The 21,889-nt window shown below is 53.8% G+C and overlaps 1 protein-coding gene across 1 annotated transcript in view; it reads left to right on the top strand.

The window, feature by feature from the left end:
* The first annotated feature begins 18,072 nt into the window (after positions 1 to 18,072).
* TBX15 (T-box transcription factor 15) overlaps positions 18,073 to 21,889 on the top strand; it is a 99,396-nt gene continuing 95,579 nt past the window's right edge. Inside the window, exon 1 of the mRNA XM_004420601.3 lies at positions 18,073 to 18,277. Within this exon, the coding sequence (XP_004420658.1) occupies positions 18,073 to 18,277 (205 nt within the window). The remainder of the gene's footprint in view (positions 18,278 to 21,889) is intronic.

The raw sequence follows: 21,889 nt of genomic DNA on the forward strand, positions 1-21,889 counted from the left end.
GACACTGTCCTGAGTCCGTAAAAGGAAAGGCTGTGGTTTGCAGTGTCCTCTCCCTGCCTTCGCGTTGGGAGAATTGTACCCGCTTCGGCCGTTGGCGCGGGGTGTGCTTGAGCGCAGCTGCATCTGGATAAGTTCAACCCCCACCCCTCCTTTGCCCCCGGTCCCTCCAGCGGCATTATTTATCACTGCAGCTTGTGGCCGGCTTTTCTATCTTTTAAGTCGTTTTACCTTTCTCTACAGCCTTTTGTCACACAAACCCTCTCCCAATTAGACTCAAAAAGGGCACTTACAGACCGAATTCCTATAAGGTACTTCTCTGCTTGGCCTGGATCGTAGAATTCAAAGGACTATTCCCAGGAATCTGTTTGTACACGTAAATGACCGTGCCAAGGCTGCTGAGCACGTTCAGCAGCTCTGGTAGGGCTCAGAGGGTCTGAGCGTTCAAGACCTGGGAGTGTAGATCTGATTTTAACCGACTATGCCATGAAGCCACAGGCCACTGGCTCATTCGCTGCTACACGTCCTGGATAGTGTGTACTGGACTGGTTACACTCTGATAAAGCAGATAAGTTGGTAAGCGCACATGAAAATGTTAAAAAGCTAGGTGATATTTTGAGGCTACTTATAGAGTTTCTGAATTTGGAAGGTAGGGAAAATTGAATATACCCTCCTCCCATTCTGCTTTTTTGTAGGTGTGATAACACTCTGTAAATGAATTTCTATAATAATGTAATAATATGTGTATTTGCGTGCACATGTGTGTGTGTGTGTGAGCATGCTATTAAAGTGTGCACCTATGGAAATGGCGCTAAATCAGTCTCTCCTCCTGTCTGGCATGTGCACTGAAAAGAAATTCTTTGGTTGCAGGGTTTGTGATTCCCAAGCTTCTTAGAACGCTCCTGGAAGGGGAACAGGCTTTAGGAATGAAAAGCATTATTTAAAAAGAATTTAGCACACACTGCTTCTTAGTATTTCCCCCAAAGGTAGTAGGATGGAAGTTGGAGGCTTTCTCTCCCGCACTTCCACCACTGCACAGGAGGAAAAGTGTGAACTCCTAGGGCGCCAGCAGACTCATTACCACCTCTGGCACTGACCCAAAGTGTGTGTGTATCCTGAAGTCTGAGCCCCATCACTCTGACTGTTCAGAGCTGGAAGTCTCACAAACCTGCCAAATCAGAGTTGGCTGGATGAATTTGTACTCGGACGCCCACACACACATTTTTACAAAGGGGAGCTTAGTAAAGTGTGCTGCACGTGGTAGATATTCAGTGATTGTTTGTTAAGTGAATGAAGGAACTCGTGTATATTTATTCTGTCCAAAGCAAGTTTTTTTTTAACTAGATAAGCTTGTATATGCATGTGTAATATATGTGACAAAGAATTGTGTGCCCAGAATATAGGGGAATTTTTTTGTATTTGTCTCTTTGCCTTCCAGTTCTCCTGAGCAGCCCCCTCCACAACGCCCCTGCCTGAGGCGCAGGTCTCTGCAACCAGTTGGTAAACTTACTGGACCCCCACCAAAGCCTGTCAGTCAGCCAGTAAAAGCAAATGTGTTACTTGAGTCACGTCCTTACTTCCCTCGCAGATCACACTCATGTTTCTATAAAGGTTCTTTGGCTGATTTCATCCTGCACACCCCCACATTCCCTTATTCCCTCTCTAGGTGGTATACTGCTTGGGTTTCACAGGCCTGCAGACAAGCAGGTCGCCCCTGTTAACCAACCCAGCCTCTGTCAGCATTTTCACGGAGTGGCCGAAGTTCTTAGGAAAGCTTGGGATCTTAATTTGGGAGAAGATTTCCAGTTCCAGGGAGGATAGTAGCCACTGTTCCCACGATGGCTGAGACTAGTCGCGTGCTCTAGGTTTGTTTTACAAGAACGTGTGTGTAATTGCGATAGTGTATGACTTCAGAAATTGCACACCTGGTGGCTCAGAGAAGAGAGTCTAGTGTCAGGACCTTCGAGCTCAGAGGTTCTTAATCCTGCCATCTCCAAGTTCTCATGGCTCTGAGGGAGTTAGAGGATCCTCTCTGGTGCCCCAGCCAGCCTGCTGCCGCCTAGAGGATTCTGATAGCCTCTTCTGTGTCCCCCAGACCCGTTGTGAGTGACAACCGGCTGGAAGGAGCAGCTACCCAGTGCCCTAGTCACTGCAGAGGAGGAAACGAGCTAATTTCTGACCCTTCTGAACAGTCAGCCCCAGCCTGAAAGACCCAGGAAAACAAGGACAAAAACTCTTGCCTTTCCCTTCCCTTCTGCTCTCCCCTTTCTCATCTCTCGTCTTTCCTCTCACACTCCCCTGAGCCTTGGGGAGTTGAGGTCGATGAAGGGAGCTATCTCTAAAGGCTTCACCCCCAAGGCAGCTGCCTCCTTCATCAGGAAGGGGGGAGGCAGGAAAGGAGTACTTTAAAAGCTCCACTAAAGCCAAAACTGCCATAGAAACAGTGCCACCTCTTTCGGGCAACCCCCAGCCCTCCAGGAGGGATAATATGCTCTCCTTTTTTTGAATTTATTTTTTTATTGTGGTAACATTGGTTTATAACATTATATAAATTTTGGGTGTACATCATGATATTTCGATTTCTGTGTAGATTACCTCATGTTCACTACGCAAAGACTAATTACAACCCCTCACCATACACATTGGCCTAATCACCCGTTTCACCCTCCTCTCTGTCCTCTTCCGCTCTGGTAACCACCAATCTAATCTTTGTCTCTTTGTTTCTTTGTTGTTTTTATCTTCTATTTATGAGTGAGATCACATGGTATTTGACTTTCTCCCTTTTACTTATTTCGCTTAGCATAGTAACCTTAAGGTCCATCCATGTTGTCACAAATGGCTGGATTTCATCCTTTTTTATGGTGAGTAGTATTCCGTTGTGTATATATACCATATCTTCTTTATCCATTTGTCCCTTGATGGGCACCTAGGTTGCTTCCAAGTTTTGGCTATTGTGAATAATGCTGCAATGAACATAGGGGTGCATATATCTTTATGCATTAGTGTTTTCACATTCTTTGGATAAATAGCCAGCAGTGGAATAGCTGGATCATATGATAGTTCTATTCTTAATTTTTTGAGGAATCTCCATACTGTTTTCCATAGAGGCTGCAGCAGTTTGCACTCCTACCAGCAGTGTATGAGGGTTCTCTTCTCTCCACATCCTCCAATATCCTCTCTCTAAGCGAGGTGAACAGTGGTCAGAACTCAGAGTAGGGGGAGAGCAGCAAACTCTCTGTAGAGGTGGAAGGGAGTCTACCTTGTTTCTAACCTACACAGCTAGAAAAATGTCAAACTGTGGTTGCCTCTAGAGCAGCTCCCTGGTGAGGCAGTTCCAGGAACAGGCCTGACCCAGAGCGTGGTCCTCCCACTGAGGCCTTGGACTGGGGGCAGGACACCTGTCATCCTCTGTTTTCTCATCTATCTGCCCCACCCACATTTATTCTAAGGCCCAGAGGAGCTTTGCAATTTGCTAGCCCTCTACAGTTTATAAAGAATGAGAGTGGTGACAACCCAAAGGCTAGCGTAGCCCAGGGACCTCCGCAGCCTGCTGCCTGCCGCCTTCTTGAAGTTCTCAGGGGGCTGCTTTCTGAATTGCCTTTAAAAAACGAAACCAAACCCCAACTCAACAGTGTTGAATCAGCTGCTCACTCTACCTGACCCGCCCCCAATGTGATCTACAGCCGCGATTGCTAACGGTCACCTAGGGACAAATTAAGGAATTGAAAATGCTGAGCTTGAGAAGCCGAATTCCTTACACTATCTGGGGCTGTTAATCACTCAGCAGAAACTAGCCAGCAAGCAGGAAAAGTAGCTTGAGGGACAGAAAGTGTGGGTCTGTGCGCTGATTTTGGAGGGTCTCAGGTGGTGGAATCCAAATGTAGATGTGCAAACGTGTCGGATGTACTTCGAATGGGCGCCACAGTTGACAGCTCCCAGGAACCATAAAGCTCTTTTAGGCTGCCCCAATTGCCCTAATTTTACAGATGAGTAATGTGGACTTGGTAATGAAGAGACTTTTGCAAGGTTAGCTGGTGACTCGATGGCCCAGTGAATCGAGTCCATGCCCACACACGGGCTGTTTCCTGAGAGAAGGCTGCCAGGTTTTTACCCAATGTGGTGAGAAGAATAGAAGATGCACATTCAGGGAGTCCTTTGGGAATCCACCTCCAAGGGCGGAGTGGGGTTAAGGGTAGTGCACGCTGCAGGAAGATGCGTGCCAGGAATAGTGGCGCGCCCGAGATTGGCAGAGATAAGAAAGCAAGTATCTGGCGGTGGGGGAGTGTACCTTCCGTGTAGACGAGGAAGGGGTAAGCTTCACCACCCACCACCCTCTAGGGTGGGGATCGCTACAAATTTCCCACTATACAAATAGTGGGAAACTTGGCGCTTGGGGTCGCGTAGCCTGGCACTCGGTCTTCCAAGAAACACGCGCCCCTCCGGGAGCCCGCCGCTGCCTGACTCCCGCCTCTCGCCCGTCCAGAACCCAAGAAGCCAGGCCTGGACACCCTCTCCTCCCGGGGCCTCGGCGCCGGGTGCTCGGCCCCCTGACTGCGGCGCAGGGAGGCACCGCGGCGTTGCGCTCTTCCCTCCGGGCGGTGCCCTGGCGGTGGAGGGCTTCCGGTCACACTTCCCGGGAGGCAGGCTCGGGGCACTGGGCTCCTCCAGAGCCTGCCCAGGCCCGCTCTTCTCCTTCATCCACCAATTATCCGCTCTTCAGTGTAGCCCCATAGTTATGACAATTTGTTTAGTGAAGCTCCGCAGACAATGGAAAGTTCCGAGGTTTCCTGGACGTTGTGTTCGGGAGGCGGGGCCGGGACCCGCTGACGGCGGTTTCCCCAGCCCCGTTCCCACCCTTCTCTGCCCCCTCAGCCACCGGGCAGCAGAAAGAGGCGGCCAGCCTTCTCCTGCCCTTCTGCCCGAGGACCCACGGCTGCGCCGCCCGCCACCTCTGCACCTGCCTGGCTGAGGTGAGATGCGCGGTGAGGGCGGTGCGCACAGGCCTACGCCCAGCTACTCAAGCTGCCGGGGGCGATGACCTCGAGTGCCGGGCGGGAGAAGGGAGTGCGAGGCGGGTGGAATCACCCCTAAGGGAGTGGGAAGAACAAGAATTGTTAGGTGAGCTGGGTAAAGGGTCCTAACTTTGCCGCGCTCAGGAATCTAGGACCAGTCAACGACGTTTTAGGAACCTCGGTTTTCTTATCTAGAAATGAGAATAATAACACTATGTTGTCCCCCCCCGGGTATGGGGGGGGCGGTGACAGCTCTCTTGTGGGAGATGCAGTCCTGCGGGCGGCTGGAGAGATGCGGAACCCAGGGCAGGAAAGAGCAGGCGCGCTCTTGGCTGTTTTAACCCATCCTGCTCTGGCAGGAAAATCTAACGTATAAAACATCAGAAATGGCCACGCAGGGACAGCTCAGATCAAGTGCAGTCGTGATGATATTGCGCACTCGGTCTTTCCAGGGAAGGAAAGACCGCTGCGGTTTGGGAGAAGCCTTCCGGCTTGCACCCCGGGGCCCGCCCTAAAGGGCGCAGGAAGCCCAGTGAGGACGTGGCGATCCTCCTATGTGCCTTGCTTGGGAGGTAGGTTCCGCGGACGCGAGAGGAAAAGCCCTCATTTCTGCCGCCTGGCTCCACAGTAACCTCGCGGCGAAAGCGGAGAGGTGGCCGGCCCCTCCCGGAGACTCAGCCCAAACTGGATTCAGCTTCTTCGGCCGCAGAAACTCCCAAGCCCCGCGAACACGCGGTGCACCTCTCTGGGCTTCCAGCGTCGGCGCCCGGGCCACACTTCCGAGATCTCGGAGTGGCGGGTGCCAGCCCCGCGCTTCGCTTAAGGAGAGCGCGTGGGGGCCGAGGGAGCTCCCGCCTAATCAATCAGGCCTGCAGAGTCGCCTGGTCGGCCTGTCACATAGAAACGAATCTACAATCGAGATCCTCGCTACCCTCTGCCTGGAAACCTGGGACTGACCCCGGTCCCCCGAATAATCCGAATCCTAACCTAGTTCTCCCCAGACCTTCTGGCGGCGGCGAAGTGACCTGTCAGCCTGAGCGCAGGAGAGGCTGTCTAGGAGCTCCGGCAGCTACTTGAGTAGGAACTGGGCGATTTGGTGGCATTTCCGCTGTTTATTCGGGCATTTAGTGACCAGACGGTCCGTGATTAGGCACCCTGCCCTCCAGCTCACCACGCCCCCCGCGCGGCCAGCAGTCGGGGGCTCCTGCCGAGGCTCTGAATCTAGTGCGGCATGCGGTTGGTCAAGGCGAGGTTTCTCCGCGCGCCCAGAACAGGCGCAGCTCCGCACTTCCCCGCTGCGCAGCCGCGAAGTTGAAGGGGTAGAGAATTTAAAATACACTGGCCAAAATTCACTCTTGTGAACACTTTGAAGTTGGTTAACTGTGACTGCGCCCGCTCCCTCCCCCATCTGGGCCAGATGCACCAGAAAGCGGCACTTTGATCTTGCAAAGCAGCAATTTATATTTCTTTAAAAAATTGTTTTCTGTAAAAAGATGATTGGACTAGGGAGAAAATAATGTAATTCCGCGGGCGCAGGGCTGAGCATCGACTTTCTGGGCCGGGCCGGAGCTGGGCCCGGGGCACCAAGCACATCTGTTCGCCTGGGTTGCAGCGCATTCCTCTTCTTCAGGGTTTTTTCTTCCCCTCCCCCGCCGGACCAGTCCGCACGATTCACCCGAGGCAGGAAGCTGGGCTTTATTTGTCTTTGACCTAGAGATGCAGGGAGAGAAGGTGTGGAGAGGTTGGGATGGGGGGTGCAGTGGGAAAAGCTAAGACTGAGGCTGCACGTTCGGTGAATTAAATTGGAAGAAAGGGGAGGAGGAGCACAGAGAGAAAAACTACCTCCTGCCTTCCAGAGGAGAATTCGGTGCCCTCCAACCTCTTCCCCGCCAGGAAAGGAGTGAGGGTAGCTGCAGACTCGGTGGATGGAGGGCCAATATCAACCCGTTCCCATCGGTCTTTCCCGCCACGGGGATTTGCTGAAATAAAACCAACGTGCAACCTTTCCCGGCGTTTGCCTTAATAACCTCAAATTAGATTACGATTCGGGAGAATATTAAACTACGTAAAGCGCCAAACACCCTGGGCTTCCCACCAACTCCCGCCCTCACACCCAGCTGGGGGGCCCTCCCTCCTCTGCCTGGGCCCACCTGGCCAAACCCCCCCCCCCACTCAAGGGCCTGCTTGAGTCGCTGATTCCCTGGGGTCCTCAGCCCCTCAGCCTTTTAACTCTCTTTCTGCTCCCTAACTGGAATCTCTTCTCTTCCCTCTCTCTGAGACCCGGGGAAGGTACCCCACACGTCAGCGCTTGAGGAAGGGGTGCAGGAAGCTCACTCATTCCTGCCCTCCAGTCTACAGGCTGGTCCTGCCAGGCCACTGGGGTCTCCGCAGGAGTCAGGTTTGTGCTAAGAACCCTTGGCTGAGGGCGTTAAATCCCAGGCGCTTGACCACAAGGGCTCTGCTGTGCAAGAGGTACTTGCTGGGAAGACCCATTCCAGACCCCCTCCTTAATCCTCTGCCCTGACTCACCCCAAATCCTACTTTGGGAAGAGGAGTGAGAGTAGGGGGGCCGATTTTATGCCCTGGCCGAGTGGGGTTGCAGGAGTTGTTGCAGTCCTGGCCTCTTTCCTTCTATGTTTCTTTCCCTTTGTTTTCTTTTTCCTTTCCTTTCCTTTTGTTGCTTTCCTTCTTTTCTCTCTTTCTTCCCTAGGTTTTGTCTTTTCCTTCTCTCCTTCCTCTCTCTCTCATATTTCCCTGGGTTTTGCTGTCTCCAGTCTCTCAGTCCTAAAAGCCCCAATCCACGTTTCTCAGGCTCTGAGGAGGCCACTAGCAACCTGCTCGCCTGCACTGCTAGACCCAGAGAGAGCCTGCGGGGGCCATGGGAAACTGGGGTCACAAGAGAAGCTGACTGGTCTTAGAGTGCTCAGGGGCCTCCTGGGGCCCAAGGCCCAGGACAGGGGCTCACGGGTCCTCCTTGTACAAACCTTTCCTTTCCTTGGCCCTATTAACATCCCCACTCACTCACCTCTCTCCCCACAGTCTTCCCCACAAGACAAGTGCAAGCTGGGCTTCCAGTTATAATGTAAAAATTCAGGAAAAATAGATGGAAAGGTGGCAAGTGGGAGTCCCAGGCAGGTAGGAGAGAGGACTTGGTCAGCTGGTTGGGTGAAAAAATGCATCTGTGGCACCAAGGGAAGCTTCCGGGCAGGGCAGACATGGGTGAGGTTACTGGCGAGGGCATGAGGGAGGCTGAGGAGCAGCATGGAGCTCAGCCTGGGGCAAAACCAACACCAGTGAAACCGGCCCAACACTACTTTGCCTCGACAGGAGTTTTAGTGTTGTGTTTGCTCAAAGCAAAATCCGCCAGTGAGACTGGATTGGCCATCAAGGGAAGAGAAAAATTAGCCCAAGAAGAGAGGCTGCCCACATTCCACCAAGAACTCAAAATCAAGAAAAGTGAAAATGGAGGAGGGGCGGTCTTCTTGCATTTCACCCTCTTCCTTCTCTTTCTGGATCCCACAGGAAGCAGCTGGCTGGGGCTAGCGCCCCTGGGCCATCCCAGGGACTGTTCTTTCCACAGTTCCCCTCACACCTGCAGCCCCAGCTTCCCAGGCATGCCAGCCTTCACTGGGGGTGAAAAGAGCTAGGCCTGCGACCTGGGCGACCCGGGTGAAGGGAGGAGGCTGCAGCCACCTGGGCACCAAAACATTTGCCAAACTCAGCTTGAGCCCCTCAGAGCCCGAAGGTCACGTATGACTTTGGGGCATCACTGCCGAGACGTGCCCTTTGAGAGGTGGGGATGCCAATGATGAGTCTGTGTCTCCCAGCCAGCCCAGCTTCCCAGGGCTGATCTGTGTCTTCATAGGGAGCCCTCCTTTTGTGCTGGGGACCTCTGCTTTACTCCCCTTTCCCGCCAAATTAAGCCAAAAGCTTTCTCTCCCAAGCTGAGGTTTTTCTTCTGAAATCTGGAGCTCTCTTAGGCTCAGCCTCAAGGACCTAGGAGTTTTCCTGCTCTGTCAACTCTTCCAAGACAAATTTGACTTCCAAGAAATAAACAACTGATACCAATCAGTGCTCGGGGCCACAAGACCTCTTCCTTATATGCATTTCAAATGGATCTGAGCTATGGAAATGATGATTAAAACATACGGGGGACCTCGGAGTTGAGCCCCGTAAATGTGTGTATGGGTGGGAGAGGGAAGGGGGCTGGGGAGTGCTCTGTTTGAAAGCATTTGAAGGCCCACTGTAGGGAGCAGCAACTCCCTAGTGGCCCTGGAGTTATGGAGGTGGCGCCCATGCCAGATTAACACTCCCTGTCTTCAGGAAGCTCCCAATCTGAGGGTGGAGATGGTCTGCATGGCACTGGCTATGTGACGGCGTGGACAAGTTCCACTGGAGAAGGATGGGTGCTTTGAACTGAGCTGGGGGCTCCAAGGTTACCTCCTGATTGCTCAGTTACCAGCCCACAAGTGTGTGGAGGATCCCCTGCCTAGAGATTGGGGGCTGGGCAGGCAGGGAGCCTTCAGGGAATAGATGGTTTGGGGTTGAACCAATAAAGAGTCGGAGCCATGGAAAGCCGACGCTTCTAAAGCGAAGCAGCCCAAGACAACTGGACCCTGAGCCGCAAGGGAAGGCCCCAGGACTGGCGAGTCCACAGGGAGAGGCCAGCTTGAAGTGGGTATCACTGAGCCAGGAACTTGGTGGTTTGATCTTAGTTGACTGAGCCCAGCCAGGGATGACAGCTTCCTGTTCCCTTCCCAGAAGCAACCAGAACAACTTGAGGCGTTATATCTATTCTGCTCAGCGTGCCTTGCCCTGAGCAAAGACCGGATGGAGCTCCTGCCCTTTTATTTCCTGGCTCGAAAGGATGCTGCGCTTTTTTCGGCCTGTATAAGACAATCCATCAGTGGCCCCCTCCCCCACTATGCCCAAATCACTTGCAGGCAGAGAGAACAAATTGCATGTGCGTTTGCACCAGAGAGAGCCTTGGGATATAGGGATTAAGAATTCTGGCTCTAGAGCTAGATTACCTGCACTAAAAACTGTGAGACCCCTGCCAAGTTATGTAACACCTCTGTATCTCAGTTTTCTCCTCTGTAAAATGGGGCTGGTAACACTAGTTCTTGGTTCATGAACTTTGTGTGGGTGGAATGAGTTAGTGCACGTAAAGGACTTAGTACAGGGCTTGGCACAGTAAAAACGCTCAATATTAGCTCTTTATAAGTGGTACAGACCAGAGAGGAGATACAGAATGAGACTTGGTGGCAAGAGAGGAAGGCTGTGGAAATAACTTGTCTTTTCTCTCTCTGATTTTCCTGGAAGCAGGGGCCTCTGCATGGCATTGCCTCTGCTGTTTTTTGAGCTGGGTCACAAGTTCTCCTTTCCAGTGAAGGCAGTCAAGGAGGGCAATATTGGGAGCAGGTGTCAGAGGTGCAGTTCCAGCCCACCCTAGTGCTACTGACTCTTGCTGGGAAGGGTCCTCATGGGCCCTTGGTGCTGCAGACACCATTGAAAATTAGGAGAACGTGGATTGTTGATTGAACAATTCACTGATTGTTCTGCCCTGGGAACGCCATCATTTGCCTGGATTTCTTGACTGTCCTATGAGGTCCTTGGAAAGTTTGTGAAGTAAAGTGAATATTTTTCTTGATTGGGGATAGACAGAATTCCTCGCCCCTGGCTTTCTGGGGTACCTGGCTGTGGGCCAGAGTGCAATGCCTCCTGCAGCTGTTTGAGTGCCAGGAGCATGGGGCTGCCACCCTCCCCCCACCTCTTCGGCAGTGGCAGGCCCGGCAACTCTGGCCATGTTGGCCTCTCCACAGACCCCCAACATGTGTCCTTGTTCTGAAAGACCCTCCAAGTTATAAAACAACTAAATATATATAGTTGATTTTGTAAGGTATATATTATATATGGCTTTATATTTTATTATCAATTTCTAATATATAAAACAACATTTCGAGGGCTCATTTGTCCAGACAACGGGGCTCCCCAAGTTGGTAATCTCCCTAACCCAACTGGTTTTGGGGTCACTAGGGATACGATGCATATCACCCAAGAGTTCTGGATTTTTTTCCACCTCCTTTGATTTGGTTTTGCCTAAGGAGTCTAAGAGGTGGCCTATAAATTATGGACCCAAACTAATGAAAAGCCTCCCATGACCTAGCTCACGCACCTCTCGCAGCTCTTCTCTCCCTCGTTTGAGGACAGAGGCAAGCATACATCTGGCCATTCAAACTGCCCCAACCTCCACACACCGGAGGATCTAATTCCCCAATCCCTCCTCGGAGCTTCACGATCGGAGAGCTGCCTTCCGCTCTCCTTGTGTAACGAACAACTCGTTGTCCACTCATGGAGAGGGAGAGATTCATCCATAGGGAGGCTGTAAAAATCTACTTGTCCACCTTTGCGGGTGATGGCTCAGGGCCTGGCCACCTCGTGTACTTCTACCAAGGACAGTTTCTTCTTGGGTGGCCGATTTTATTAGTGACGAGCGAAATCCAAATACTTCAGGCAAAAATTCCGTCACATCAAGGCCTTAATGCCTCAAATCATTTGCCTTTAGCTGCTGGTTCTCGTGGGCAGCCCCATGTCAGTGATCTAGGGGCCCCTCTCCCCTGCCTCACTACTGCCAGCCTCAGCCCCCACCCCCACCCCAGGAACCCCTTGTACCTTCTTTAGGATCCAGGGTCCTGGCCTGCTGTGTTGTACCAAGAAGCGAGAGGCACGAGGCAGGCATGTCTCCCCTTCTTCACTCCTGTAAGCTTTAGATAATCCTTCCTCTCAGTGGAAAAACCAAAGGGAACTCTTAACCTTGCTTAGCCAAGCACCTGCAAACCCAGCAGGAAGGGGGAGATGGAATCACATATTAGAGAGCAAACCTGGAGGAGCCGGGAGTCCGCAAGTCAGAAAGAACTGGAAAGACTGCTCTGCCTAGGAAGGGTCCGGCTCTCGGGGGTTTGACTTTCTGGCTAGGAGGCCGGCTGGCTGGAGGGTGGAAGAGGTTGCATGCAGTTAAAACCAAAACAAGACAACACCTTGCTGCTCCTGCTCGGTGCTACCAATTCTTGCTGCCCAGTCTGCCAGTCCCTGCTGGGTCTCCCAGGCTTTGAAGAACGTCCTAGTCTCACCCAGGCACTGGATGACTCTCCCAAGCGGTGAGGCCTCAAGGCTGGGTGCTCCTCATTTTCCCTTTTTTGCTTTTTTTGGTCCAGTAAGAGACTTTGACCACAAAGGTAACTCTGTAGATGAAGGAGAGGACATCAGAGGACAGCCACATGGATTAAGTTTCAGGAGGCTAGGGAGAGCCCAAGGGAGCCATGGAGTAGGGCTAGAGATGCAGCAGGCAGAATGTGTGTAGATTTCTGCAGACTTTGGCCGTCTGAGCGTGTGGCCAGGATGTTTCCCCATATGCCTGTGTGTGACACTGTGTACCCAAGCATGTGTTGTTTCTACATGCATGTTTGATTCTAGAAAGGCATGTGGGTACACATGTGTAGCTGTACATGGCATGTACATGCATGTGTGTGCTGCCAGATAAATACAAATACAACCATGGCATTGTGTAGATGTGAAAAATACATGCATGAACCTTGTACTCAAAAGTTTACCATACGAGTATATAGTAGTTACTGATGTACCCACATTTATTTCGAGGCGCACGCTGGTGGCCTCAAAATCCCATGACTTTGGGTTGGTTTGCCTAGGGTTGCCAAGCAACCTTGAGCTCTTGAGGGTGCGGAATGTTACCTTCCAGGCTAGCCCAAGCAAGGCGAAAGAGAGGGGCTGGAGGGCCTTCCAGGAAGCCCCCCTCACCTCGTGCCCCAGGCCTGCCTTTCCGTAGCGCCTTGGTGTCCAGAGGCAGGCTCCTCCCTCGCGCTCAGTGGGCTCAGCGCAGGCTCGAGGTTTCGCTTCCTGCGAAGGCTGGCAGGACGGGGCTGGCAGGGCCGGAGCTGGCCCCTGCCTGCGCGGCGGGCGCAAACTGAAGGCGAAGGTCCGGCTGCCGGGTTGCACGGTACGCCCAGGGGAAAGAGGAGCTGGGCCTGGGGGAACAGGATTTCCTCGCCTCCTGGGCGCGGCCGCTCCAGGCACGGCCGCACAAGGCCCCCTTTGTGGAGGGGCCCAGCTCCAGCGCAGACCTAAGTCAGCGAACAATAGCGCAATGTTGCCGCCCGCCGGGCCAGGCTGTCCCGGCTACACCGCGGCCGCCGAAGGCGAGGAAACCGGGTGGCGCTTTTTTATAGTCACAAATATAAAATCGGGGCTTTCTCCCCTTTCGCTCGCCCCCTACCCCAAAGCCGATAGAAAGCAGATAAATTTATGAAGGGCGAGCTAAGAGAATAATTACAGGGTGAAGGCCGTTAAATTTTATTTCCAGTCCCAAAGGCAAAACCTGCGAGTTTATTGCAAACATCTGGAAGGACCGAGAGGTGGGCACGCTGCTAGTTTAAAATAAAAACAAAAGATTTTATTTCGCGAAAACAAAAAAACATCATTAAAGACCCTTTCGCCCCCATGGACTGTTTTAAAAAGTGTGAGGGGGTGGTTGAATAGTCAACGACGCACGACGGCCCTGCAGCTCCGGGCAACTTGGACAAACCCGGGCGACTGGAGATGCGGTCTGTACTAGTGGGCCCGCGCCGTCTCCGCGGGACTGGCATTGGGCAGGCGTTTCCAGAAGTCAGCCCCCTCCCACGTCCACCTGAGGGCTCCCGGCCAGTTATGCCACCCCACAACTGGGCGCCAATTTGGGAACAGAAGTGAAAAGTGGGTACATTGGCTTCACATTCCCGGAGGATTCGATCACAACAATAATAAAAGCTCAAATCTGCCCAGCATCTGATCGATTATCTTGCCCGCCTTGCTTAGTTGTATTTAGGACCGCTTAACTCTGCTGACAGGGAAACTGAGGCACAGGCCATTAAATGACTTGCCTAAGGTCACACGGTTTAGAGCTGAACAGGACCTGGTCGCTAGGCTCCACCTGACTTGGCGTCGGATGGTTTCCGCCCACCCGTAGTTACCTCATAATGTTTTATACCTACCTACACAGGCCGAATTCATTGTAATTCCCTCCCCCCACAGGGTGTCCTGACCACAGTGTTTAAGGGCAGCCAGACTAACACGTCCTGCTGGCCAACTATTTTTAACTTTGTTTTCAATTACTCAAAACTGCAAAATCACAGTGTCTGGTGGATCACCTTGGTGCCGAGGCACTAGCAGTGGTGGTATTTAGGGTGGAGAAACAGAAAGAAAAGAAAGGTATGTGGAGGATGTAGGCGCTCCATTTCCAGACTCTTGTCCCTATGTTGCAGAACTCTGTGGTTGCTTTCAAAAATCAAAATGTCTGGGCATGGTCAGTTTCAGGTGAGCAGTCACTATGCGGCCCTTCTCTTCTTGGGTTTCCTCCTGTCAAGGCTAGACCTGGGCATCCATATGTCCCTACAGGTGGTCAGTGAGTTCCTCTTCCCCCCTCCCCCATCCCCTCTGACATCTCAGGTGCTTAACAACCTTCTCATCCTCTTTGGGGCCCTGTAGGATGGAGCCTCCAGCTTGGTCCTTGTCAATCAGCTTCAGGCCTGAAATAGAGACATGAACTGGCCTTGACACCTGTAGACTCCACCCAGGGCCCAAGGTTGCAGCCTGTGGCTGGGAAACCTGGGGATTGCCTCAGGAATTAGCCTCATACATTGGGGACCCAACTCTTACTCCTAAATATTAAAGAAGAGAGGCACTGGAGTAACGAGAGGAGATTTTGAAAGCCCTTGGATGTAATGAGTGCAAGGATTATGCACACCATCCTCCCAGATTCTTGCATTTAATTCGCCCTAACCCTCTTTTTTCTCCTCAATCACATAACATTATACACTTAAGTCACAAGCATTAAACCATCCTGCTTAATCTCTCCCCATACCTTCTTCCCCATCAGCACAGGGTCACACACCAAGGAGTAGATGCCCCTGGGAAAAGACTTAGATTGACCCCTATAGTCACAAAAAGAAAATTTCCCTGCCTCTCCCATTTACCTAGAGGAAAAGTCCTATTTTCAAGACTGTTCCAAACCGGTCTGGCTTCATGACAATCTGACTTCTTTTAATGGCTTAACCCACAATTCTAGAATATGTGTGTATATGGGATGGAGGAGGGAACAACCTATGTGCAACCTGAAGTAAAGGTGTAGGAGCTCCTCTGAGGACTCCATGTAGAGTCCATGCTTTGGGTGGGGTGCAGACGCATGCCGGTGAAGGCATTGCTCACTTCTCTATGTATATCTCTGGGACACGTGTGTGTGGATACCTACATGGTGCAGGCCTTCTGGACCTGGATCTAGGTGTGTGGGTAACCAAAAAGTCGTCTTTTTGAGAAACTTGCATGGACTCAGGGAGGGTGTGTGGTCTATGGTGCATCTACTTCTCAATCCAAACCAGGTCTGTGAGAGAAGGCGAAGACGAGAGGCTGCCAGAGAGAGCTGGGAGATGCAGGCGATGGGGAGGGGGAAAACGCTGGGAAAGATCAGAGGCCGGCCCATGGCTACCTCACCGGGCCTGGTCCCGGAAGGCCCCAGCCGAGAGCAGTGACACCAGAATGGGGAACTGAAAGAGAGATCTGAGCCGCAGTGGAAGGTGACTGCGCGCCCCTGGCCTGCCTTATCTCCAAGTCCTTTGCTGAAGCCAGGTAGTGGTGAACGCGCAGTCACTTTTGGTGACGGCTCCTGGAAGCAGTGCCGAGTGGTGACGGAGATGCTAGACCCTGTGCGTTGCCACCCCAGCTCTCGGAGTTTGCCTGGCAACGCGGCGGAAGATGCCGAGGAGCTCAGCGCCCGGCTTCTAGATCCCAGGCTTCTCGGAGTGCTGCTCCGGAACCCCCAAGCCTGAGACGCAGGCTGGTGGAAGGTCCGGCAGGCCAAGCCTCGCTGAATCACACTCCTCCGCTGACTTCATTATTCTTTCTGCATTTGCTGCGCCGCTAGCTTCCTCTCGACCGAGCTGGAGCCCAATTTGAAGGGCCTCCAAAAGTGGCCTTTTTTGCTCTCCTCCGAAGAGGCCTAAGGTACCTTCGCGACGCTCAGTTGCCGCCTCCAGCACCAGAGCACTTCCAACTGTAATAGCAAGAACTAGATTTCCCCGGCCGCTCGGCGGTCAGGACGGGAACGTGTCGTTTCAGAGGCACGACAGGCCCTCCCTTCTCCCTCCAAGGTGGGAGGACCGATGGGCGCCAGTTCTTGGGGGGCCTGTGACACGCCGTGGGCCCCTCTGCCCTAAGCTTACAGGTTCAGACCCTGCTCAGGGCCCGGCTGTCGGCGAGACTTGTCTGCTGGGCTTCTCGATCTGGTTTGTTGCTCACACTCGGGAGCTGGCTCTTTCCCGCCTCTTCCAGCGGGGATAGAAGCGTCGCGACCCGGGCGTCGGAACAGGAAGATCAGGCTGTGGCTAGGCCAACGTCCGCGAAATCTGAGATCTTTTTCCAGCTTGACAAGCTCAACTTCTTGGCCCCTCTGAACTTGCTCTGCGCTGCGTTCGGATCTCCTGCTTCCCGCGACCAGTAGCATAACCTGGGAGCGGGTGTGGGAAATCAGAATGGCCAGAAGTGTTGGATTTTAAGTTCCTTAGAAATCCCTGACGCCCCCACTGTCCTGAAAGATTTTTTTTTTAAGGGTGGATCAGCGGGGCGGGGAGAGCCGGGCTTCCGAGGCGATCGGATTTGAAAGGAATTTTGAAAAAGCTCTTTCTCTGCTGTCGAAGTTTCTGGCTGCCCTCGCGCAACCTCTCTCTGTGGGTTCTCTAGAACAAGCGCCCCGAGCAGGCGAAGCTCGGCTCAGCATCCTCGCCTAAGGGAAGGCGAGCATTTCCTGCTTGCGGGCCCAGTGGGGATCCGCCTGCGCAGCGCGCAGTAAGCCCGGCGCCCCGCCGCGGGCCTCTCGCTTTGAGGGCGCCTTCGTCTCCTTCTCTATCAGGTAGAGCTGGAAGGAGGAAATGATCTTTAGATTTTCAATTACAAAACCCTGGATAGTAATGGGGCTTGTTTGTTTCTTTCGTTTTGCCTTTAACCGGAGTTGCTTAGAAATCGTTCAACAGAAAAATAAGAACATGTGTGGCGAAATCCGGGCGGAACCAGCAGATGTAAAAGGATCTGGGGGCAGGCACGAGATTATTAGCGTCGTCTTCTGGCGTCTTTGGGCAGGTTGACATTTTGTCAGAGCCCCCAAATTCCAGATCTGTAATTAAAATGACTCTGGGCTTGCAGCGTCTATGAGATCTAGCAGATTTGGGCGGAAAAGGTATGGATTTGGGACTTGCAGAAGTTTGCAATGACACAGATCAGACCTCGACTTTCAGCTCCCCTCCCGCCTCCCACGAGGAACCCAGGGGGGCCAGGGAGCCAGGGGTTAAAGTCAGCCGGCCCAGGACCATCCCGGGGACAACCGGCGGGGAGCCTTGGCCCCAGCCTCAGTCTCTCCCCTCCTCTCATTGGCTCTGGCTCTCAGGGTTTCTCCTGTTCCCTCCTCGCCATTGGTCAGGGGCTGGCTTTTTTTCCCCTCTGTCTTTCTTTTCCTCCCCCCTCCCTCTCCCTCGCCCCTCGGACAGGAGCGCACCGCCTGCCCCCAGCTCCTCGAGAAGGGAGGAATTTAGAAAAAAAGTTTCCCAGAAGTTTGGATCAGAGAAAGGACGGGAAGACCAAGAGAGGAAGAGGGAGAGGGAGGAAAGAGGGGGAGAGGGAGGAGAGAGAGAGAATAAAAAAAAGATGAAGTCCAGTCTGCACAGCCTGTGAGCGCCTGCCCGGGTGGGTGGGAAGCAGGACTCGGGCGCTCATGCAGCGAGCGGGCGGCGCTCCGGGCGCTCGTTCCTAGCGGCTGGGGCAGCTAGGGGCGCCGGTCCGAGCTGCAGCAGAAGGCGGGGGAGGGCGCAGGGGGAGGGTGCCGAGGACCCGCGGAGCCGCCGCCTCAGTCTCGGCCGCCGCGCCGCCGCCTCTCCCGGGCTCGGCCCGGCGGGCGTTCGGAGCGTGAGGGCGCGAGCTGCTCCCTCAGTAGCGGGGGCGAGCGGGAGCTAGGGTGCGGGCGGCTAAGATGAGTGAAAGGAGAAGATCTGCAGTCGCCCTGAGCTCGCGAGCACATGCCTTCTCCGTTGAAGCCTTGATCGGCTCAAATAAAAAGCGGAAACTGCGAGACTGGGAGGAGAAGGGGCTGGACCTGTCCATGGAGGCGCTGAGCCCCGCGGGCCCACTCGGAGACACCGAGGACTCGGCCGCACACGGCCTGGAGCCTCACCCCGGTGAGTGCGTAGGGCCAGACCGAGGGAGGCGGGCGGAGAGGGGACGCCGGGCGGCCAGCCGGCGGGCGGAGCAGTGAGGAGGAAGGCCCTGGCCGCTGACGCCCTGCCTTGCTCCAACGCGGGTTTCTTTTTCTTCGCGCAAATGCCTTGAGCCTTCCCCAAATTCGCTGGAACCAATTTGGGGGAACTGGCCTGAGCTTGCATTTTCGTCTCCAGTCTTAAGCAAGGAGCCTTCCTTGCTCGCATCCCCTTCTCTTCTGGAGCAGAACGCAGTGTTCGTGGTGCCCGCAGCTGAGCGGCTGCAGGCCCCTGGAGTTAGGAGGGGCGCGGATCGAAGGCAGTGGCCGGAACGGAGAGGGTCTGGGACTGGCTTCTGAGAGCTCCGGAAAACTGGCACGGAGTTCTCAGACACGACACCCGAGTCTCGGGTAATGCCCAGTTTGTCCCTTTTAGCCTTCAATCCCTGTCCTCGACCTTCTCCCACCGACATTTCCGGGACTCAAATTGTGTTTTCCCTATTCCCGGAGACGGGGGGAGTAATTATATTTCTACTTCATTGGCGTTTATTGAAAGAGGAATGTATGTTAGACCCTTACCCTGCGCCCTAGGTTACTTTTCAGGGCCCACATCTCTGTGTATTTGGAGCGAGCGGTGCGATTAATTTGTGTCTCGAGACTATGCTTATTATATGCACACAACACGTAAAACACAGGGCGGATGTCGATGTCTGTATTTTAACAGAACCGTAGGAGGTGGGGGGAACAACAACGTTTTGCTTTAAGTGCCAAGATTTCGACTGTGCAAAACAGCCAGGGGGAACAGCTGTTGTCGGAAGAATCTCGCGCGCTCGAACGCAGGGGCGCGCGCGCGCGCGCACACACACACACACCGCTCCCAGCTTGGTTTAGCGGCTTCAGAAACTTTTCAGCCAGAACTTGTAAAACCTTCTGGAGGTGCTCCTGCTGACCAGCTAGGGCTGGGGAATAGACCCAGGTCAGCGTGCCGCCCGCAAAGGGATGGGGGCAGCCGCGGGCCCAGAAGCTTAGGGACCGTGCTTGGGGCCGAGAAGCTTGGGGGCTGGAAAGCTGGCCAACCAAGGAGGGACAGCTGTCGCTTACATTTTCTCTTTCTGCAGTGACAGTTCACTTTCCATGCTCCTGAGGCTAATAATAACGCGATTAGCGGGTGACCTGCAGAGACAGAGTTTTATGCATTCTCCGTGTTCTTGTGGCCCGTTACGGTATTTGGATTTAGTGCTGGGGAATTATTTTTATTAGTCGATGAAAAGAAAATTAAAAGGAGATTTATTTCGTCCGCTCAAGTCTTTCCCTGTACTTGGGTGCGGGTGCGTGTCCATGAGGACCCCTGTGTGGGCAATCCAGAAAAGAACGCGTGGCTAATGTGTGTTTCCCATCTCTGGCCAGACGCTATTTCCTCACCGCTTTTTTCGTTGTCAAAATCTTGCCTCGGCCTTCACACAGTTTAGTGGAAGTTCTTTCAGGCCTGTGACAACTCACGATTTGGGAGGTTATTTTCCCAACGGTGAAAAAGGCAGAAGTTATTTAACTGCGAGCGGCAGACACCCTCTCCGCGGGTACTTTTCTCTGGTGAGGGGCCCCGATCGCCTGGGACAGGTCTAAGGTCGCATGTTCAAAAAGACTAACACGCGCGGTCATAATCAGAGACCCAGCTCGCACACAGTTTTCTCATTCCGCTGTTTTTCTCAGCGATAAGCAAGGAGAGAAAAGTGAGGGGTTGGGGCAAGGAGAGACCAATCTAGGGACATAAACGCGAGGACCTGGTGTCCAGAATGCTGTTCCTTCGCTCCCGCGGGATGGGGATAGAGGGTGAGGACCTACCATAGAACTTGACGTAAGAGAGTTCAATTGACCCATTCCCATTACCTCTATCACTTTTTTTTTTTTTTTAAGAAAAAGATGGGCGTTTGGATTAGAGAAAACGAAATATGTTTGTGGGGCAAAGGTCCGGGAGGAGGAAAAAGCCGAAGCCAGGAGCACTCGCGGGCCTTCTAGGGAGCGGGGCTACCAGCCGGGCCTGGCCGTGTCGCGGGCCGAGGGCATCTAAGTTGGAGGCCTCCCGCAGTGGCCAAGGCTTTCTTACGGAACCGGACGTAGGATGAGAAAAGACCTTTCAGAAAAAGAGCCCGGGGGCATGGAGACTCTGCAATCCGGGCAACGGAGGAGGCGGAGCTACGGGATCTGGGACCCGATGGCAGCGGAAGGCACGGTCAGGGCTTGGGATCTCCCTGTAGGCTTTTCTTTCTTTTTTCCTATTATACAGCGCCCTAATGGACACACACAGGGCCACATTTAAAGGTGTGCGTATGGTAGTGGAGGTGGGAAAGGGGGCGCAGGTGACGCTATTGTGTCCAGGGCAGTGTTTCTGCCCTGCTGGGCCTCACAGTTCTGTTCAAACTCTTTTCTCCGGGTTAGGACCCAGAGGGGGCTGGATCCGCTGCGTGGCTCGCCCGCCCGAGGCCGATGAGAAGTCAAGAACAGGAAAAATCAACAAGAAAAACAAAACTGCCACGGGGCTGGGGAAGGATTAAACACAAACACGCGCACACACACAGGACACCCGCCTGGAGCGACTGTATTTATCACTCTCACCATCCCCTCTCTGATCAGTGCCACCCTTTTCAATCCCCCCTGTCCGAGCCTCAAAATCCCGGGATCCTCAGACAACCCGAGGGTCAGATTTTAATGTTTAACTTTTATTAAAAGACGTGGCCTTTTGCTCTTTCACAGCCCGTTTTTCTTTCCGCGTCCGGATAGAGCTGGCTTTAGTTGGCGCCGAGGGCCCACAACCTGGGGCGCCGACCTGCGGCAGCGGGGGACCCGCCCGGCCTGTGCGCTGTAGGCCCTCACACATCTGAGGACACACAGTATGTATTTCAAAAATTTCCACCGAGCCTGGTGGTCCCGAAAAACCTGAGGCCCATAGGGCCTTGGAGAAGGGCCTGTGAGATGCCCTTATTATTACACCGGGTCTGCACGCCGCGTCTTTCAGAGAAGCCGCCAGAACTCAGCCGCCGCGGGCTGGGGAGGGGCTCAAAACCCATCTCCGAGGAGCCTGGCTCTCGGGCCTGCTCGCCTCCGCCTCTCACCCAGCAGCAGCAGAGGAAACTTTCGAGCCAGGATCGCCCAGAACAGCTGCTCCGGCTGCGGCCTTGGAAGTATATTTCAGGCACGCGGCGGCGCCATCTGCGCTCGTACCCCAGCCCCGGGGCTCCAACCGGCTTCCCCAGCTCGGGTTTGCGCCTTTCCCGCCCAACTCCGCAGCCAAGCGCTGCCGAGGCCCAGTCTCCTGCGGAGCGAAATAATTCAAACCGTCTGCGGAGGGATTTCCTCCTCCAGAGCCCGCGTGCCCGAGCCTTGCAGCCGCCGCGTTCCGGAGCCTAAGGAGGTGGTGGCGCATGCGGGTGGGCACACAAGGCAGGCACACCCCAAAACACGCGAGCAGCTCGGCACTCCGCGCACACGCGTCAGGCCCTCGCATTCTCCTGTGCAGCGGACTGCGCACCCCTGGTGAAATGAGACAGGAAAAACCTGCGCTGTGCCCGAGGGCACTTTCTTCTTTCGAATTATTGAG

The sequence above is a fragment of the Ceratotherium simum genome, chromosome 2, assembly GCF_057802395.1.
Source record: "Ceratotherium simum simum isolate JZ-2026a chromosome 2, ASM5780239v1, whole genome shotgun sequence".
Classification (NCBI taxonomy): Eukaryota; Metazoa; Chordata; class Mammalia; order Perissodactyla; family Rhinocerotidae; genus Ceratotherium; species Ceratotherium simum.